At 40.2% G+C, this 19,755-nt stretch overlaps 1 protein-coding gene across 1 annotated transcript in view; it reads right to left on the reverse strand.

Moving 5' to 3' along the window:
- Nucleotides 1–8,563: 8,563 nt before the first annotated feature.
- Nucleotides 8,564–19,755, reverse strand: part of LOC105028307 (gamma-aminobutyric acid receptor subunit alpha-2) — a 34,210-nt gene continuing 23,018 nt past the window's right edge. Inside the window, exons 8-10 of the mRNA XM_010900949.3 lie at nucleotides 15,690–15,842; nucleotides 12,379–12,581; nucleotides 8,564–11,217 (exon numbers count right to left, since the gene is read on the reverse strand). Of these exons, the coding sequence (XP_010899251.1) occupies nucleotides 10,906–11,217; nucleotides 12,379–12,581; nucleotides 15,690–15,842 (668 nt within the window). The 3' untranslated portion in view covers nucleotides 8,564–10,905. The remainder of the gene's footprint in view (nucleotides 11,218–12,378; nucleotides 12,582–15,689; nucleotides 15,843–19,755) is intronic.

Consider the following 19,755-nt stretch of genomic DNA (forward strand, 5'->3'; position numbering starts at 1 on the left):
TTCTTTTTTTTCCTCCTATCTCCGAACGCCTTCATCTCTGACCTCTTTAACAATATGCAGTGAAACCATTTGGAGGCAGCAAGCGTATCTATCCATCTCTCACACCGACATCCCCACATTGTCTCCTTCCTTGTCAAGCGTGAATCTAAAAAAGGCCAATGCTAAGCTAATTCATAAAAGAACCTTCTTAATTGCAATCAACAATTAACTGACTTGCTGATGATTTCAAAATGTTCAGTGCCATTAAGGTTTTGAAAGACATGTCCAGCAACTAAAATTATACCGCCTGTGAATTAATTTACATTTATTAATTCCCCACACTTTATATGGGGGTACTGGTTTAACATTTTTGGCCACCTGACTAATGAATCAGACAAAGACACTTAAACACTTCCATGTCTATAATGCACAGACAGGACTAGCGAAGAATTTTGGTTAATACAATTCATTCACACAACCCTGATAGCACTTTGAAATAATCAGCTTCTTTCTGAGACCACCAGTAAGTCCTGACTATGGACACTAAACTCATCCTTGGATTCAGTACAGTCCAACAGAATCCAAACTTGGCATGTACTGGGATTTGCAGCTGTAACCAAAAATGGCAAATTGCATTCCATCTATGATTCTGTGTTTTACAGAGAGCATTTATATGTGGGTGGTTAGTTAAAGGTTTGTTTTGATGGTGAGGAGAATAATTTAATCTTGACACTCCCACTTCAGAGAACTGCGAGTGTAGAAGTGAGTAGGTGTGTGTTTGTTTGTGTTTTTGCCTGTATGTTGGCATGTCCCATCCAGATTTCATTCAGTGAAATGAAATGCTCTACAAAGCAACACAACCATGAGTTGTGTTCTCATAGTCTAGCTTGGAACCATATGTTTATTTTTATTAAAAATGGTGTTGTAAATTTGCCACTGATCACAGAAAAACTCCACAATGTCAACATGAAAAATAAAATCTACAAATTGTTCTAAATTAATTACAAATACTAAACAGAAAATAACCGCTTTGACAGGGCCATTCCAGGATATTGACCTTTTTGTTTTTAATGTGGCTTTGGCTGAATTGAGGTCATTATCCTGATGGAAGATGAATCTTCACCCACGTCCCAGATCTTATGCAGACTTCAACAGGTTTTCTTCCAGGATTTCTCTGTACATTTCTGCATCCATTTAGTCTTCTATCTTCACTAGTTCATCAGGCCCTGATGCAAAGAAGCATCCCCATAGCATGATGCTGCCACCACCATGCTTTACAGTGTGGATGGTGTTCTCAGGCTCAGACCATAGAAACTTCTTCCACCTGGTCTCAGATTTTCCGCATACCTTCTGGCAAACTCTACCACAGACCTGATGTGAGTTTGTTTTTGCCTCTCTCCCATAAAGATCACTTTTCCAAAGCAAATAATCTATCATTGCAGTGTGCACAGTGTCTCCCAGCTAAGCCATGGAAGACTGTAACCCCTTTAGAGTTGCCAAAGGCTTCTTGGTGGCCTACCTAACTAGTGCCCTACTTGCTTGGACAGTCAGTTTTTGAGGACGGCATGTTCTAGAACAACTCACAGTTGTGACATATTAATTTCCTAATGATAGACTTTACGATGCTACGGGGGATATCCATTGCCGTGGAAATGTTCTTATATCCTACCCCTGATTGGTGCTTTTGAAGAACCTATTGCTGGATTTGCTTGGAATGTTCCTTCATGTTCATGGTGTAGTTTTGGTTAGGAATTGTACTAACCAACTGATAGACCTCCCAGAGACAGGTGTATTTAACCTGAAATCATGTGAAACACCTTAATTGTACATAAGTGGACTCCACTAGTTACGTAACTTAACAGCAGAGCTCATTCATGTGTGTCATAGCAAATGGGGTGAATACTTATGCAATAAAATGTGGAAGTGGCGGTCCAAGCAGAGGAAATTCAACTGTGAGAGATTCTGCACTTTGATTGACAAAACTGGGTTCAGTTTCAGGTGTTTTTGTCAGTTAAAAAAACACTAACTTAAAAACTGAGGTCAGTCATCACTTTATCCAGAGCCATTCATCCCAACCTGGAGAAAGGTCAGATTTCAAAGAGCTGATAATGCCTTTTGACATCATTAGCCATTAGCCTTTGCTTAAGACATTAAAACCCACAGTGGCACAAAGTTTCACGCAGTGAAGGTGATGATTCAGTCATCCGCTGGTCTTATGTCACAAGCAGATGTTGATACTCAGTCATAGATCGCTATAATTGCAGCCAGTTAGATAAGAGGTAATGGAGACACTATTCTATCTAATCTGCACTGCAACTTGAGCATTGCATTAACAATTCATCATCCATACTTCAGTTTTACAATGAGGCTTCTATTTTTAGCTTGGGAGATAGCTACTTGCCCCATTTGGAAGGATAATCAAAGCAATGATGACTGGGAAATATTTTTTTGAATGTGAAGTATTTGCCTTTGAATAGGTGAACTGTGGTGTTAAATTTCGTTTGTGCACAATAGATGAATGTTAAAAAATATGGGAAAGCAATGAAAGGATTGTAGTACATAGATATCTCTGCCCCGGAATAGAATACAATTCTGACTATATTAGAGTTTGCTTCGTTTTCTTGCTCCATAATCAAATGCATGTGCATTGGGAAGGCAAATACATGGCCAATGCACATGGTGTAAAGCTGTGTGCCCACAGTAATTCTACTGTATATTGGCATGTCTGTGGTGAGCTGGGACAGCACTTTGTAATAACATTTTAATTAAAGTTGTAATGAATACTGATGGTGGGGCCTGACAGCCCAACCAATACTGTTACCCAAAGACAGATCTCTGTCAAGATTACAGCAACCCCCCTTAGATTTTCATTTCGAGCAGACCGTCAGCCATTTCTAATCCAGAGGCTATCTAATAAACTGTAGGGGAAAAGGAGCTCTGCTGAAGAAAGAAATTAATAGAAAGGAAATTAATAGAAAGGATATTAATGGAAGTCAAGAACAATAACAGGCAACTGGATTGTACTGTGTCACCACACAGTGTTTCATCCATTGGTCGACTGGGGTATCGTGTAAACATGTGCGATTCGGCCTAAAATGGATCGTTGGAACTTTTAGCTCAAGCTACAGGAGGAAGTCGCAATGTTCAATTCCTCTTCAGCTCACTAAAAGGGCAACACAAACTCACATAGTATTTGATTTCTGCCAAGCAGACCATGAAGTAATCTCTCTCCTCCAATTTCTGGAATAGATTGACAGGTGAAATAAGGGCAGCACCAATCTCCACCGTGAGCTGGTTAGCCAAACATCTTTGCCGTCCCCCTTCTCTCTCTCTCTCTTTTATTTTTTCCTGTTTTGTTCTATTTTTCTCTCTCTATCTCTCTTTCTCATTCAATGCTCTCCATCCAAAGGAAGTAGAGTGGTATCCCAGACTGTCACGGTCCTCTCACTCTCTCTCTCTCTCTCTCGTTGAACAATGTGTTCATAAAAGATGTCTGGGCAGCCAGAGGATCTTTACAGTCACGTTTGTTGGAAGAAAAAAATGAGTCTTTGTCACAGGTTCATCACAGCTGGGAACTGACTCTGGCTCTGCTGAGTGTTCACACTGTCTGCTGTTGATCTCTTACAGACTGCTCAGAGGGAACCACATGCCCACAGAATAACAGACAAACTAGGTGGGGACGTGGAGCCACAGACCGTGATGTAACTGACAAACTGACAGGGAAACGCGTAGCCACAGACTGTGATGTAACTAACAAACTAAGGGGCAGAAGGCCTGCTGCTTCATGACCCGTGCTTCCAGCATCTGCTGCTGTTGGACAATTGAAATATAATGTACGTTAACAAAGCTTCTGTAAAATCCTCGTTTTGTAAACAATCTGAAATCAAGAGGTTCTCTGTGTTTAGATTGTCCAGCACACATTTACTAATTATCCAGAGGCAACATAGATTGTGGACATGTAGCTCGTATTGGTGGGGTGGACTTTAGCTTTCCTCCTTATTGTTTCACGGTGACATTAAGTTCCTCAGAGTGGCTGGGGCTCTTCCAAAGTGAAGTTCCACACTGTACTGTTGGCATGGCAACTGCCAGACTTGTCCGTGACATGACTATAATTTAGTCCTTTGGTTTACTAATATGAGCTTCGGTTTTGTGTTTCAAGGATTATTTCAACGCATACAACGAGAGGATACCTTTGGATACAAGATCAGATGTCCGAGGATATTGAACTTATACATATTCATAGTGAGAAAGCACTTTAGGCCAAACTGCAAGGCTGTTAGGTCACATTCACTTTGAAGTGCCCTGTCTTATAAGCGCCTGGTCTCAAACCCCAGTAAGAACCAGAGGATGGTCATGTAATATGTCAGACACCTGGCGTAGGCATGGAAACGGCCACACGGCTAGGGTCCCATTGGACTCCTCGGCCATCTGGACTGGCGTGAGCTCCAGAGCTTGGCCCATTCGGACAGACCATGCCACACATGCCTAATGGCAAATCCGAAAGCAAAAAGCTATCATGGGTTCTTACGACCTTGGTCTTTGAACTCTGTCGACGGATGTGCCACAGCCACTTTTCCTGTGTGACGTGAGCCCTACATTGTGAATGGCTGAATGTTTCCACGCATTAGCAGTCAGTTGGTCACACTTGTACAACTATGTTGATAACCGCAGTTATCACAAAACAGCAACACATCTTTCAAACTTCAGCAATCAGTGGTTAAATCATGTTGGTTAAAAGAAAATTGTGCACCTGGAATGTGCCCTTTTCAGTCTTGTCCCACAAAGACCTCAGACACGGGGGATTGCATCCAGCTTCATGTGCATAGTTCAGGGAACATATTTACCCTCACGGTGACCCCAGCTTTTATGACTTCTTGTGGCATGATTACAGCTGCCTGCTCTGGTCGAGCAGGTCTCATTGAGAGTCTGTACCCAACACCTATGGTTTTATAGTCACTTGCTCAGTGCTCAGTGACGCGCAATCTAAAGCCGGGATTCATTCCTGTGTTTTGTAATTACAAATGCATCACCTGACATCCAGACTGTAATAATCCAGGTAGTCACTGGGTAAAGGTGTTCATTTTTGTACACTCAAATAATAAAGATATTGAATGAATACAATCTAAGGGGTGAGAGAATGTGTTTTTGTGATACCTGGTGGCATATTTGTAATTTTGAGGCAGGGATGGTCTTTGTACAGTCAAGGTCTTCTTCTTTCTGTATATTCTTAGCCGCTTTCCCCTTCATCTGAAGCTTAGCTGTTGGAAAATAAAATCCCTTCTGTCTATGGTTACCAAGGAAACTGTTTACAGGGGCTATTTTCTCCTCACATGTCTTTCCATAGAAAAACACAGATTCAGGATCAGCTGACAAAACGCACTTCATGACTAAAATGTTCTGTTCATAAAAATGAAACATTTTCCCTCAGTCATATCTTTTATTACTACATGAAGATGATGATTATTTTTATTAAAATGTTCATCCGCTCTTATTCAATTTGTATCTACGGCCCTGTCTCATTACAACTGCCACCGATGGATCCGTGAGAGTGGTCGACAAGTCGCCCTCCGAGTCATTCGAGCAAAGAAATTCTGGCTTCCCCCCCACAATGCCCGTCCAACATGGAAGTCAAGTGGGCCAACGTGTGTGACGGCACACTCACTCACCTGACAACCTTAGTTAGCGTTGCAGACTGACAGAGTCGCTAGAGCGCGATGAGTTTTGGAAATCCTGATGTTTCCCTCATCCTGATGCCTCCAGGTCCTCCGGCGAATGCTGGCCAGTACGAAATCACCAACTGCGGGGGGCTTCCCAGGCACTCGTCAGCAAGTGACAAGGTCAAGGCTAAAACGTAGTCAGCTTGATTCTACGAAAAAAGGGCCTCTGAACGAAGACATTTAATTATAAGCAACAACAAGCTTAAATGTTCACCGTTGTCTAGGCTAATGTTTCTAGGAAGTAAAAATATCAGGCAAAAAATAACTATCCATGGCTACCATTGAAGAGCATGATTATATATATATATATATATATATTTTCAAAGTTGCAGCTATAACTAAAACTTTTTTGGTGTCATTTAGTGTTCTAAAGTAAAAATATAAATTCCCATGGAAGGACGCCAGCTAAGGAATGAAACCCTGACTGTTAATGGTCAATTTGGAATGAGGATGCCACAGTAAAAAATGTCTTCAATCAGGGCCCGTTTTCAGACAGTGATTGAAAGGTGCGTTATTGTAGGACCTCTTTATTTTACCAATTATGAACTGGAAACATTAAATACTTGACCACTGTGGTATGTGCACAGCGCCTACGCTTGGCATAATAATACAAAACACAAAAAAAGATATACATTTTTTAACCCACTAATTCAATCAAGCCTGGTGGTTCAGTGAAATGTCTGTATTTTACTGAAATTGTTTTGAGGAAATGGGATTCCCTGTGGCCAGTTCAAAGGTGGTATGACAAGTACCCAAGTGTCTACTGCTCCACTTCACAAATGAAATCACTCAGTAAGGCTTGCCTTAGTAAAAGGTGTGCCTTTAGTAAAAAGTGTGGATTCCAGGAATGTAATGGAAAGATTGACAACGTGAGCACACTGTGAAAGTGGCAAAGGTGAATCCATCCGTGTCTGCTGAGAGCATTTGATGTATCAAATCAGCCACTGTAGTAGAAATGGCATGTCTTTGTTGATATCGATAGGAGGTAGATTTGATTTTGAGGGGGTCAAAGTCTACTAAAGGAGTTAATAATGTGAAAGTAAACTTGTCATTGTAATGAATGTAATCCAAAATAATCTCTCAACAACCATTTTAGAAATTCTACGTACAATGTCCAACTGCATGACCATGTTAGATAGCTAGATTAGCTATGTAAAGGATTTATAGAAATGAGGGGACGTGTCTAATCACTGCCCCCCCCCCCCCCCCAGACAATTTTCTTTAAAACATACATACGCATGCAAAGCCGACCGAAACGCGTTGATCGTAACCTGTTGACTATGATGATCGTACCGGGTCACATTTGTGTACGATCGGCTATGTACAGTATATGGGGAAACAAAACTGAGGGGGCACGACTTTCTACGTGAGGGGTCAATGCCCCCATTTGCCCCGCTGTGGAACCGGGTCTGGCAGGGATGCTCCAGGTGACAGACCTCATGGAACCACAACCATATGAGCAAGAAAGAAGAGTTGATTGAGATTGAGATCCTGCATGTGTAGTTTATGGACAGTAAAACTCAGTGGCAATTGACAGTCGAAACAACACAAAGACTGCACAATGCCAAACACTGACCATTGTCAAGACTACTGAAATGAAATCAGTGTGAACTATATTGACAGGAGGGTGTATCTGAAAGGAGCCCCTGACCACACAAGGTCAGACACCCGTATGCGCCATCTTTCAAAGTCCAAAATCCATTCCATATGCACACATTTTCCTGACAATTTCATCCAGTGATTTTTTTTATTGCTTTGACATTTCCAGATGGACCATGCAGTCCTTAAGCAAATGTAATCTGCACAGCACATTACTCCGTCAATTTGGTGGTATCTACCCTCATAAGTGGTGCATTGACTAAAACAGTTTGGTAGACAGAGCAATGGATCCTCGCTTTTGGACATGTTGCTGTAAAAACACATCATCACATCCACACACTCTTTCCAAGGAAGTTCTAAAGACACTATAAATGGTTAAGTTGCTCAACTGTCTTACATTCACCTGTCACTGTGAATCTGTATAATTAATTTGACAGACTGCAATTTGCAAACAAGTAAAGAATAATCAGTTTCCTTTGATTTCCATTAGACATTTACATTTTAGTAGAGACCTTTTTTCAGAGGTAAGTAGTAAGTAATGAGATCTTATTAAGCTATAATAGTATTGATATGACTGATCAAATTCTCAATTATGACATCTACCTTTTAAATGTATATACTGATCAGATTCTAATATGATACACGACATCAAGCTTTTAGATTTAAAAGACTGATCAGATTCTCAAATGATATGACATCTACATTTTAAATGTATATACTGATAATATTCTGAATTGCTCTGACATCTACCTTCTAGATATTTGCTCCTTGGGGTTTAATGCCAGGTGTTTTGTAAAAGCACTTTGTGACATCTGCTGATGTTAAAATGGCTTTATAACTATATTTGATTGATTGAAAAATTTAATTTTGATATACTCATCAAATTCTCAAATGACATGACATCCACCTTTTAGGTTTATAAGACTAATCAAAACCTCAACAAATGAATAGCAAAACCATATCAATTGTAATCTGGGCTACCAATTTACAGTGAAATTATTAATACTAAAGATCACTTTAATTTAATTGTTTTAACAATTTAATTTGTCTAATAATTCTGTTTTACCATTGTCATTTTTAAGTGAATCCGTTTAATATTTTAGTACAAAGTTTCACCTCTTATTTTAAGCACACTGCAATGCATATATTTGTAACAAATATACTATACAAAGTGTGATTGAATGATACAAGAGATAATGTACCCTTTAAGTTAAGTTGTATAATAATCGTGCAAAAAACTGAAGACACAGGAGATATGTTCAAACTTATTTTTACATTGTGTGTACACAAAGTCAAACTTTTTGCAAAATGCTTTATTGTAAGGTAAATAACAAACCTGTAAACCTAAATGTTGCATGTCAACACCTGTAATGATGATAGGAATCCATTCACCACTATTAGTTAATTCCTGATGATCTGTTTAGAAGACACCTGGAGCTAGTACTGAACCACTGAAAACAAATGATGTTCGGAATGTTCAGAAAATGTTCCTATTTAACACATACACTTATGAAAAATGTAGATACAGAATATGACTTCATATAAAGGTATACAATTGCAATAATAAAGTGTAAATACTGGTCCAGTTCTGTTTTTGAAGCACTTGTGGGTGATTGGTCCATAGGCTCTGTGATGAACTACCACATAACTGTGAAATACGACAACACTGACTTACGGTGTCGCCACAAAAGGAATGTTGATGTTACTGTGATTTCTAACATGTTTCGATTTGGAGTGGCGGATTTATCCATCTGTTCTCACAGACAAAAGTTTCAGTTGTTCTTTTAAAAGGTGCGGATGGACACGTTAGCCAATTAACACATTCCACAAGCCCATGGGATCAAGGTCGGAAATGATGAGTACATTCTAATTTGGTTTCCCCCCAAATGGAGCAGTGGGATCTCAGTGTTCAAGGAGGCTAGCACCATTGGAGCATCGTATTAATGAGCCATAAAAGAAAAAGCACAATAATGATGATGATGACACTGAATGACACAAGTCCCTAAACATTTACTATCCAAAACATGCCTTTTATGGCTTCTCTGGGAACTTTACCTTTAACTGCATTTCCAACATTATCCCCTTGGCTTGCTGCAGTTAGAACATCCTAGGAAAGCTTTAATCTACTCCAGTCTCGCCAACCAATCTTTCCATCCATCCGTTCATCTATTTATGACAAGTTGGCAGTAACCAGGTGTTGGTGCTGAGCCCCGCCTTGATATGTAGACAGTTAACAGCCATCAGTGTTGATTATCTGTGACCAGATCTGCCACTGTGGACTACATGTATGCGTGGATGTGGCCACATTCTTAAGGAAGGGCACATTCCTATGGTCCCTTACTAACAGATCAACTCTGTTTACCGACCCCGCGAGCCTAACAACCATGATACAGTTGCACCGCCTCCTCTACATTATCATTGGAAGGAATACAGTTGGAGGCAGGGTTGGGGGAGGACCGTATGGTGAGCGAGAGGGCGGGTCAAAAGTTCAGCAATTATGAGCTGATGCTGCTGTGGAAGTAACCAATCAAAAGGTCTTCATAGCTTCAAACTCATACTGGATTGGTAGTTCATACCTGGCACTACCTAGACAGCTTGTTAGCTTGTTTGAACTCAGATGATACTTGTACAGTGTTTTTACATTTTAACACCCTTATGCAGATCAAGCGCAACAAAATGAGTAGATAGTTTACATTTTTTCAACACATGGAAAAACGTTTTTGTAGACCTGTGTTTCTGCACCTCACTTTGCTCAGTCATTGTTATTTAGCAGTACTCTAAGTCCTGAGGTTTCAGTCTGAAAATGTTTTGGCACCAACTTAGCAGAAAATGAAGGGAAAACTGGTGAACCAAACTACCAAGTCTAACAAGAACTAGACATTGTTAAATAAAGGTTACAACATAAACCATGAATAACACTTAGTTGTGTTTCATGTGACTGTTTTCTTTCACAAGTTTGTGCTGTTTTGCATGTGGAAAACGGCATACGGCTTCCATGTAGAATGTACAATAAAAAAAGTGTTACCAACTTGTTATACACTGGTGTAATGGCATTATATTTAGACAAAATGCAAAAAAATCTAGTTTTGTGTTGGAATGTTGAAGATTTTCCAGCTTAATTAATTTTTTGCATTTGGCTTGGAGAAGATGATTTCATACCATAATTTCTCACTGGTCAATGTAAAAGATTACATTGACTCCCCAGAAAAACAATCCTACGAAAATGATTGAAATTGAAAAAACTAAACACTTCAAAGTCTGGATATTCGGCAAATAAATGTCTCAAAATGATGTTCATACACTTCCGTAACATGGAGACATCAATGGACAATGAAAAATAAGCACACAAATAAATGCATTTTTCATTGATTATATCACCACAAAACTCACAAACGTCATGAATATAAATCCATGTGTATATGTACAAAGCCAAGTTCTTTCCAAAAGGACGGCAGAAAGTTGTGTAGAAAAAACGGCAACGTGTGGGACACATCAACTCTGGGCTTGGGTGTCTTGCACCAGTGGACCATGTGTTAGCAGATACTAGCTGTATTTGGTAGTTTGTAAGTCCCAAACTCCGGATATAATACAATGCAGGAAGGCTAGGCCTTTAGGTAGAGGGGACCATATCCTTTATATGAGGTTCTCTGTTCAAGTACGTGGCCCAGTAGACTAAGTTGAAGCTGCTAAATAGGACCGGGAACATAATCCTTGAGATCCTGTCGATTTTGCTCACGCTGTTGAATGTCTTCTTCGGGTCGGCTTTGCCACCCCCCTTGCCAGGGGCCGCCGCGTTGGCGTCAGTGGCGCCACCCTTGGCGATGGTGGACAACCCGGAGTCCTTGGTGATGTTTGGGGCGTAGTTGGCCACCGCCACGGCATAGGCATTGTTCTTCTTCACAGCGGAGGCCTTCTCTTTTTTCTGAAACGGCGGAAGGGGAACGAAGTTAGCGGGGGTCGCCAGTCGGACCAGTCCCTGTCAGTCTGGGTTCCAGACAGCCTGCTCCCAGGGGAGGGGCTAAATAATAATGAATGGGATCTGGGAAAGGGTAATGTGTCAATCTAAATGCAGAGAAGAGGCAGAATGAAGGCCTGCCAGGTCTCGCATGGGGCATCCACGTTTTAGTGGGGAATTATCATGAGACTCAGTATGATGTCACTAATCCGCTTGGCTAATTTCGATTTAAACATGCCAGTGAGGTCATAATGAGTGTTTTCCATATTCTCTGAATCTTATGTTAAATAAAATAATAAGGCAGAATAAATACCCTATATTTATCCAAATTGAAGTACAGTTACCTCAAAGACTATTAACACCCTTGATGAAGATGAGCAAAAAAGTCTGTATAAAAGAAATTACACAGATAATGAACAAAACTAATTGTTTATGACACTGGTATTTCATATGAAAAAAGATAAACTATAATTTTATACAACTACAATAGATCAGATAAAACATTTTGATGTGCAAATGGGAAAAAAATGACACCAAATAGAAATGGAAAATAGAACAATAGTACATGTAAATTGCTGGTTCTGTTTCTGAAAATAAAAGATCCCCAAACATTTCCATACAAATAGATCTATATTCCCCAAAATAAAGAATGTATCTTTAATTCTTCTCATCTATGACCATGGGGAAGGGCAGAGATTGGCATGGACATCTCCATGCCAAAGCCTATTTGGGATGGATGCCATAAAAAAATTCCTTAACTTTGAGCAACCAATAGATGCAAGTGTCTGGAGTTTGCTGAACAGCATTGGCACTTGTATTTGACCAGGGCACTCTGGACAAACGAAATGAAGAGCTCTTTGGCAACACAGACCAGCAGTGGGTTTGGCTTCTCAACAAGGACGTTTATGCAGAAAGGAACCTCAATCCTACTGTAAAATATGGTGTTTGTTTCTTTGATGCTCTCTGTTTAACATTATCACATTATCTTACCTACCAAAAATGTGTATTATTAACTCATCAAAACAAAAATATCTCTTTCACTCCCTGGAAATTAGTTGACCCAGAAAAACAAAAAATGAGCTCAATTCACTCTCGCTGGAAATGCTGCCGGTCATGAAGTCCGGTTACCTTGTCGTTGACAATGGTCGTCCCATCCCAGGCCCAGCTGCGCTTTGTGAAGTAGTTGACGGTGGCAAACTCGATGAGGGCGGAGAAGACGAAGGCGTAGCAGACAGCGATGAACCAGTCCATGGCCGTGGCGTAGGCTACCTTGGGAAGGGAGTTGCGAGCGCTGATACTCAGTGTGGTCATGGTCAGAACCGTGGTCACACCTGGGGGAAGAGAAAAGCACCAAGTTTGGACGAGTCTATTATCAGTCAATAACTTTATGTACCATAATGGAAGATGGCAAATACAGACAATTAATTACATTCTGCTTAGCAGGGTATTGTAAATGTAGTTAGTCACTCCCCCATATTCAGCATTGTATTGTACATACACAAACGCATACACACATTGAACCCACGCTGCTTTTCTATGTAACTTGTAAATACTGCCGTTGAACACTGGTCACTTTCCATTCAGACTTTTTTTTTTTTATTGCTACCTGGACCGGGACATACAGACACATATTTAGATGACTGACCTAGTAAATTTGTCATATTTGTAAATGTATAATTTGCACTATTTCTACCTTGTTAGGAACAGCAGTATTTTAGGAGCATATTGCAACATTTGCAACTACAATAATGTATGTATATTTGACCAATAACATGTAAAGAACGTCTTGAACTTGTTTTATATAACACAGCAGAATGTGTGATTTTACAATAACGTAATCTACGTTACTGTGCGGGAAAGTTCATCATTAATACTGGATAATCCAACTCACGGTGTAATAAACAGTCATGAGCAAAATCAGCCCCCCAGAGATGTATTTTACATCACATAACCCTCACATGACACTCCGTTGCACACCCTACCCCTTTAATAACAGAAATATTGATTAAGACCAAAAGTAAGACCAGTAGCTATAGCAACACTGTGTTTATAAATGTGGGTATTGATTTTACCACTTCAGCATGTTTTTGCTGCGAGTGCCTTTGAGGCTGAGTGTTCAAATAGCCGCTCGGATTGGAGAAAGGCTCAGATCGTGTGTTAAGCCTCCTTGAATAACTGGAACCTTGGGTAAATCGGGTCACACTGACCTGGAGAATGACTTGGGAGAATGAAGGTTCACGACAGACGGCACATAGGTATATAAACACAGTATGCCACTGTGCCTTTCAAGACATAACAAGGTGACATAATAAACTGCACTATACACACTTGCATTGTGGTTTTGTAGGCTAACATGGGTAGGATCACTGCATGTTTTCCGAAACAAGATCAATAAGGGGAGCTTTTTCATGTCTTTTGCCTATACATGGGCTATTTTCCTATGTTCTTGTGGATTTACCTGGAAAACTGGCCCATATTCTAATGATTTAATGCATATTATGACCGTTAATTAACCTATTGCAGACCTAGCTATTGATCTACATACCATTATTAACACTATATGGATAGAGGTCAGTGTTGTCTTTTAGCTGGAAGACTATATTGACCTGAAATACACAGCAGGAGGCATTCCCCGACCCAGCAAGGCAAGCATCAACCGATGACCGGCTTAAATATGGACAAAGCCATCAATCATGTGACCACATTCGTTCCTATGTGAAGATCAATAGCGTACTTGAAGCCAAGGAAGGATACATGGATGCATACATAGACAGTTATTTATGGTTTGAATATATGCCACTAAAATCTCCACGCTTCCATTGACTGTAATAAAGGATGCTGTCTTTTTGCAGTATCTCAGTCAGCCTTGAACTGCTGCTGGGAACTCCATCTGGGTCTTTGACATCGTGTTGGGGAAACTAACCAGTCTGTTTACTCTACAGCTATTTGCATGCAGGCCTGGAACCGTTTATTTAGTGGCTACAGATACAGAGGCTTTTTGAGATCTCCTTTCAGAAGTCAAAGAGCTGATCTTGCCCTCGCCCTCTTTACAATATCCTACACTTTCCTCAGGCAGCCTTCTTTTAGGTTGAACTTTGTAATTAGCAGTGATTGACCTTTAAGAGTGTTTTGCTTAAGGTAAACAGGAAACTAGTAAATGATAAGAATACAGGTATTGCCAACACAGAGCCTTGGGGAACACCCTATTTAACCTTGTGAGTAATTAAGAGTTTATTATTCAGTTTCACAAGCTGGCACCTAGCTCAACTGTTATCGGTTCTAGGTCATTAATAACATGTCCTTGCAACATAGAATATGACGCAATGGGTTTTGGGTGCGTAAGTAAAACATTGAGTTCAGCTAAAGTAATCAACAAAAATAATCTAAGAAAACTCAATAAATCTATAGATCTATAAATAATGAAACAAAGTTATTAATGCTCCAACATGATTTGTACATTAGATCAATAAGTTGGCAATCAACTGCCCTGTCGATCTGCTATGCTGAACAATCCCAATGTCATTATAAAAAAGAGATGAGACTGTATTTACTCAAAGCATTTTATTAGAACTAAAGTGTTGGAATTTGTTTAACCTAGATTTTTCCCATTTGACGAAAAAGTATTTGTTAGCTGTCCTCTTTGCTGAGGATAAAACAATAATCTATGAAGGCACTGAAATAATGAGGACAAAACTGAAAACCAACTGCCCTTTCTCAGAGCAAACATCAATCATAAAAAAGTCCTGATCCTTACAGGTAACAACTATTGAGCATTTTGCATTCTAAAAACAGAGAAGGTTCTTGGAGTAACTTTTAATTTGAAAATAAGGGGGGGGGGGGGGGGTGTCAAAGGTTACTTTAAAGAGCTATTTATTCTTTTCACTCAACGTCACATCTGAAGAACATACCTGCTGGAAAACCTGTAACAAAACTTAACTAATGTGCCGAGCCACTTTCTTCCACACTACCTTTTCAACCAGTAGTCACATGGGTCAGGGGACATTCTCTCCCCTGTGAAACAAAATTTGGGTTGCAGGCCACTGTGGGAATCGCTAAAGCTTGTTGAGACCAGGAAATACCTGCTGAAATACCTGCTAAAAATCTGCTGAAATGCCTACTAAATACCTACTAAATACCTGCTAAATACCATCTGAATTCCTGTTGAAAACATGTCGAATACAAGTTGAAATACCTGCCCGGTCCCAGGGTGACGCCAAAAAAACTTAATCACCCCTGAGGCTTCCCAGCAACCTGTCCGCAAGTGATTCAGAGCATTCAAAGCATTTCAAAGCTCAAATCTAGACTGCGGTGGTTGGCTTAGAGCAATGAAAGGGCGTCTTGGAATGCCGCGCCACCACCGCCGTTTCACGCACAGTACTCATTACACACCTCTGTTTGACATAACCATCGGGCAGCCGTTGGATAGGCCTGGTACTCACCAAACACAGTCCTGGCCGGTACAGACTCTCTGTTCAGCCAGAAAGACACCTGGGACAGGATGACGGTCATGATGCATGGTAGGTAGGTCTGGATCACAAAGTAGCCAATCTTCCGCTTTAAATGAAAATGTGCCGTCATGACTGTGTATTCACCTGTGGAGAAAAAATTTACTGTAGCAATTGTTTCGGCTCTGACGGCCGAACCATAGTCTTCGAACACACACACACACAGATGCACACACTCTAAAACAAACATGTACATTCATAGCTAAGAATTGTGGGAAAGAAATCTCCAGTGCACTCTCATTCCCTGCAAGCACCTAGACAGATATCAATGCCTGAATATGAGGATCTGTTTATGGACTCTAGCAGACAGAAGGTCCTCTGTCACCGCGGCAGTCGCTTGGCTCACACATCAAAACACAGACAAGATCCGAGGCAATATACATGGGTAAAATCTGATGATTTCCAGGCTGAAACATAACACTTTGTGGTCACTGTGAGGAACATGGTTCTTACCACAGGCTATGGTTGCATAGCCCCAGGAAATTCTGCGAGAGTCTGGTGTAACGGTCTAAGCTTGCATTTATTTTTAATTACTTTTCCAACTAATTTACATAAAGGACATTTCATGGTTAAACTCTCTCATTGAACACCAACGGTACACACTAAAATGTTCATTTTTAGGATCATGTTGTAAAGATCTGTCAACCTTTTGTATTTTTTTGTATCCACTTAATTCATTTATTTTACATGTGATGAGAACACACACTTGAACAGGCACATATACTAATCTAAAGTACCCTGTGTTCTCAACTGTTTTACTCCATATAGTTACAACCAAAACGCCTGCCCACAAAAACGTTTGGGATCCAAAAAACAGCTAGCTTGCACTCTCCGATAAGTCACTAAAGTGAAGGGATGGAGAAGACTTCCCGGATGAGCCATGCCCTCTCCTCCGTGACTAGGTACACTGTTGAGTTGACACACCCTTCTGTGGTGATGGAGACAAAGAGCCTGCGGTTGAAGATTGCTCCGGCCTCCTGTCGTCACAGATGACACTAGCACACCAACACTAATGTGCAACGCTTCTGATGGTATCGAGGCCCATTGTTTGATTTCTCTTTGTTGGACAGGAGGAAAGTGCTCACAGAGGAGGAGTTAATGAGGTTATTCCAGGTACCATTGACCAGGTGGCATTTGTACAGTCTTTTACCTGTGACCAGGTGGTATTTGCACAGTCTTTTACCTGTGCCTAATGAACTGGCCACTGACCGTACGCAGTTAAATGTACACACATGTTGTGTGCCCAGAAATAAGATTACCTCATGAAAGGTTTTTTCTGTTTTACTTCCGGACAGAATGCTAATAATAATTATGATGACTGTAAAAAAGTGGTTATACTCTAGAATTGGGACCGCATTTTAAGACCCTTAGCCCAAACTGGAGACCGTTTACTTACATTTTGTTCCACCTGTAAGTTGCTGTTCATTAACTATGAACAGGACTTTTGTTGAGGTAAACTAATGATGAACTGTTTGAAAGGGCTAAAAAAACGTATTATTTATGATCATTCAAAGAACAAAACACAATGTATAATGTACAAAGGACTACGCTGTTGTAATATACATAACAAAATGTACTGTGGAATCCTGTGTGACTCACTGTAAAAATACAACTAAGTGATTTGCTGGAAAATACTTTGCTGTCATGCTTGTGGCCATGTGTAACATGTCCCCCCTAACTGAAGATTCAGAGTGCAGACATTTGTGCCAAACGACCTAGTCCACCACCCCGGTAGGCTAGGCACTGACAGTAATAATGAATATTTAATTTAAAGCCAAACAATCAGAGAGTCCGTAGGGGATGGTGAAACAGTGGCACTTACCCCTGAAATGTATATCAACTGAACCCGTTTCAGAGCAGCGGCACAAGACTGGAGAAGTCTACGTAAGATTGGAAAGGATCTTTCCTTGATGAAAACATGGAGGGGATTCCAAATGGATTTGAAAACCCTAGGAATAAAGACTGAATAAAATGGTGTCCTCATTCAAGTCAATGACGGCATAATGGGAAGACCCATAGGAGAGAAGAAGGAACTTTGAAACACCGAAAGTTGAAACACTGAAAAAGGAAAGTTAAAACACAGAATATTTTATTCTCTTGTTGGAAAATGCAAAACTGGAAAAATGCTAAACTAACGAAAAACGGACTACATTCACTTTTCAGATTTTGTCCTTCAATATAAGTTCTGACTTAATAAGATGCATTGTGTAGTTGCAAGCCCCATTCCCACACTTCTTCTGGCCAGTTATGTATGAAACCAATCTTACTGTGACCCAGAAATATCTCAAAAATGACACAAACAACCTGAGGTTACCCAGGGTGAAATGGCCCTTGAAAAACACATGAAATATTGGCTTTAAACTGAACAATGTACCACCATACCACAGCACTTAAAGCCCTTTATTCATTTTTATGAATAAGATATTTGGTTACACAAGTGCTGTTGCATAACCAACTCTATAGCTTCTGACCAAAAAGTAATACTTTTCATTCCCTCTCCAAGCAGATACTTTGCATTGGCATTAGCTAAGGTGAGCTAATCTTCGTAGTACTAGCTAATTTTAGGCTATTTACTAACTGGCTTTCATCTACAGTGAGCAATGATGGCATGAAAGAAATGTCCATTTTCAACAATACAGATGCACTTCTCCAGAATGTCAGACCACTGATATTCTCACCATAAGTCCAGAGGACTACCGGCATTCTCACCATAAGACCAGAGGACAACCGGCATTCTCACCATAAGACCAGAGGACAACCGGCATTCTCACCATAAGAACAGAGGATTACCGTTGAGATAAACGTTTTGTTCACTTGCAGGGCGATATCACGTACACAGGGGTACAATGCAAACTATAGTCACACGTCTAATGCTGGTGGCCATGAAGTAAAAGAGAACTAGCTTCAATGCTAGCAAAAGATGTATCGAAGACAGCCACTATAGTACAGGAAAATATTAATAAGACACAAAGGGATTCAGACTGTTCATAAGGTGCTTAAAAAACACAGCTAACCCGTAAATATACACATAAACCTATTTTGGGAATTAAAAAATATATTGGAATAAATACAAGTGCTATTTTAAGTACATACAATTTTTTTATGGTTGGATGTTTTAGGAGCAACTTCCAAAACTCTGATTCTGAAACATCAGATAAGGCAGCCGTGACTACTTCCCAGGCAAAACCCTTGCCAAACCAGGTTGGAGAGGTTGAGGTCAAAGTGGAAGTTACTTATTGCAGATGGAAATAACTTCCCAACTGTCCAGAATCAACACATGCAAGAACATTCAGGTAGAACTTATTGTGTTGTAATATTCCATCCCGGGAGAAATCGCAGTTAACTGTCTTGCAGATTCTATTGTAGTGTAGTGATTCTGGCAGAGAAGACAACAAAGCTTGGACTCCAGACTCCCAGACCACTTAAAAAAAAAATCTGAAGCCCTGCTGTTTCAAATAGTGTGTGAAATAACACAACATGAGAGATGTAAAATAAAATGGTACTTTCACAGTCTTCACCTTTCCCTCCATGAATCTTTTTTCTTTATACAAATCTTCAATCAGATGCAGAAGTGCATTTAGAAATGTCACAGTACTCCACGTTGACAAATAACCAATCAGTCAAACCCTATCTAAAATGAGCCAGACTGTTATCCCACAGGAGTGTATGTGTCACTGTCAAATGCCTCTCCTTACACTAATGACCCAACTCCAAGCCTTTGTTGAAAGCATTTCCCATCTGTTCCTACATAGACTATTTCCTTCCTTTTTCCACCATGTTTTTCTGGGGCTCATTTAATGCTCCAGTGCACTTGTGTGAGACAAGCCTTCTCTGGTGTTTTACAGCAGCTCCAAAATAAGACAGCAGCAGCAGCAGTGCAGCTTAGGAATAAATAGGTTGTCTGGCCATCCTTTGCAGAATTGAGGTCTCTGGTGTCTGAGTGAAAACTGTCTCTTTTACAGCTGTTCCCATTTAATGTGCCAATTATTCTTCCCAGCTG

Source organism: Esox lucius, chromosome 4, assembly GCF_011004845.1.
Source record: "Esox lucius isolate fEsoLuc1 chromosome 4, fEsoLuc1.pri, whole genome shotgun sequence".
Classification (NCBI taxonomy): Eukaryota; Metazoa; Chordata; class Actinopteri; order Esociformes; family Esocidae; genus Esox; species Esox lucius.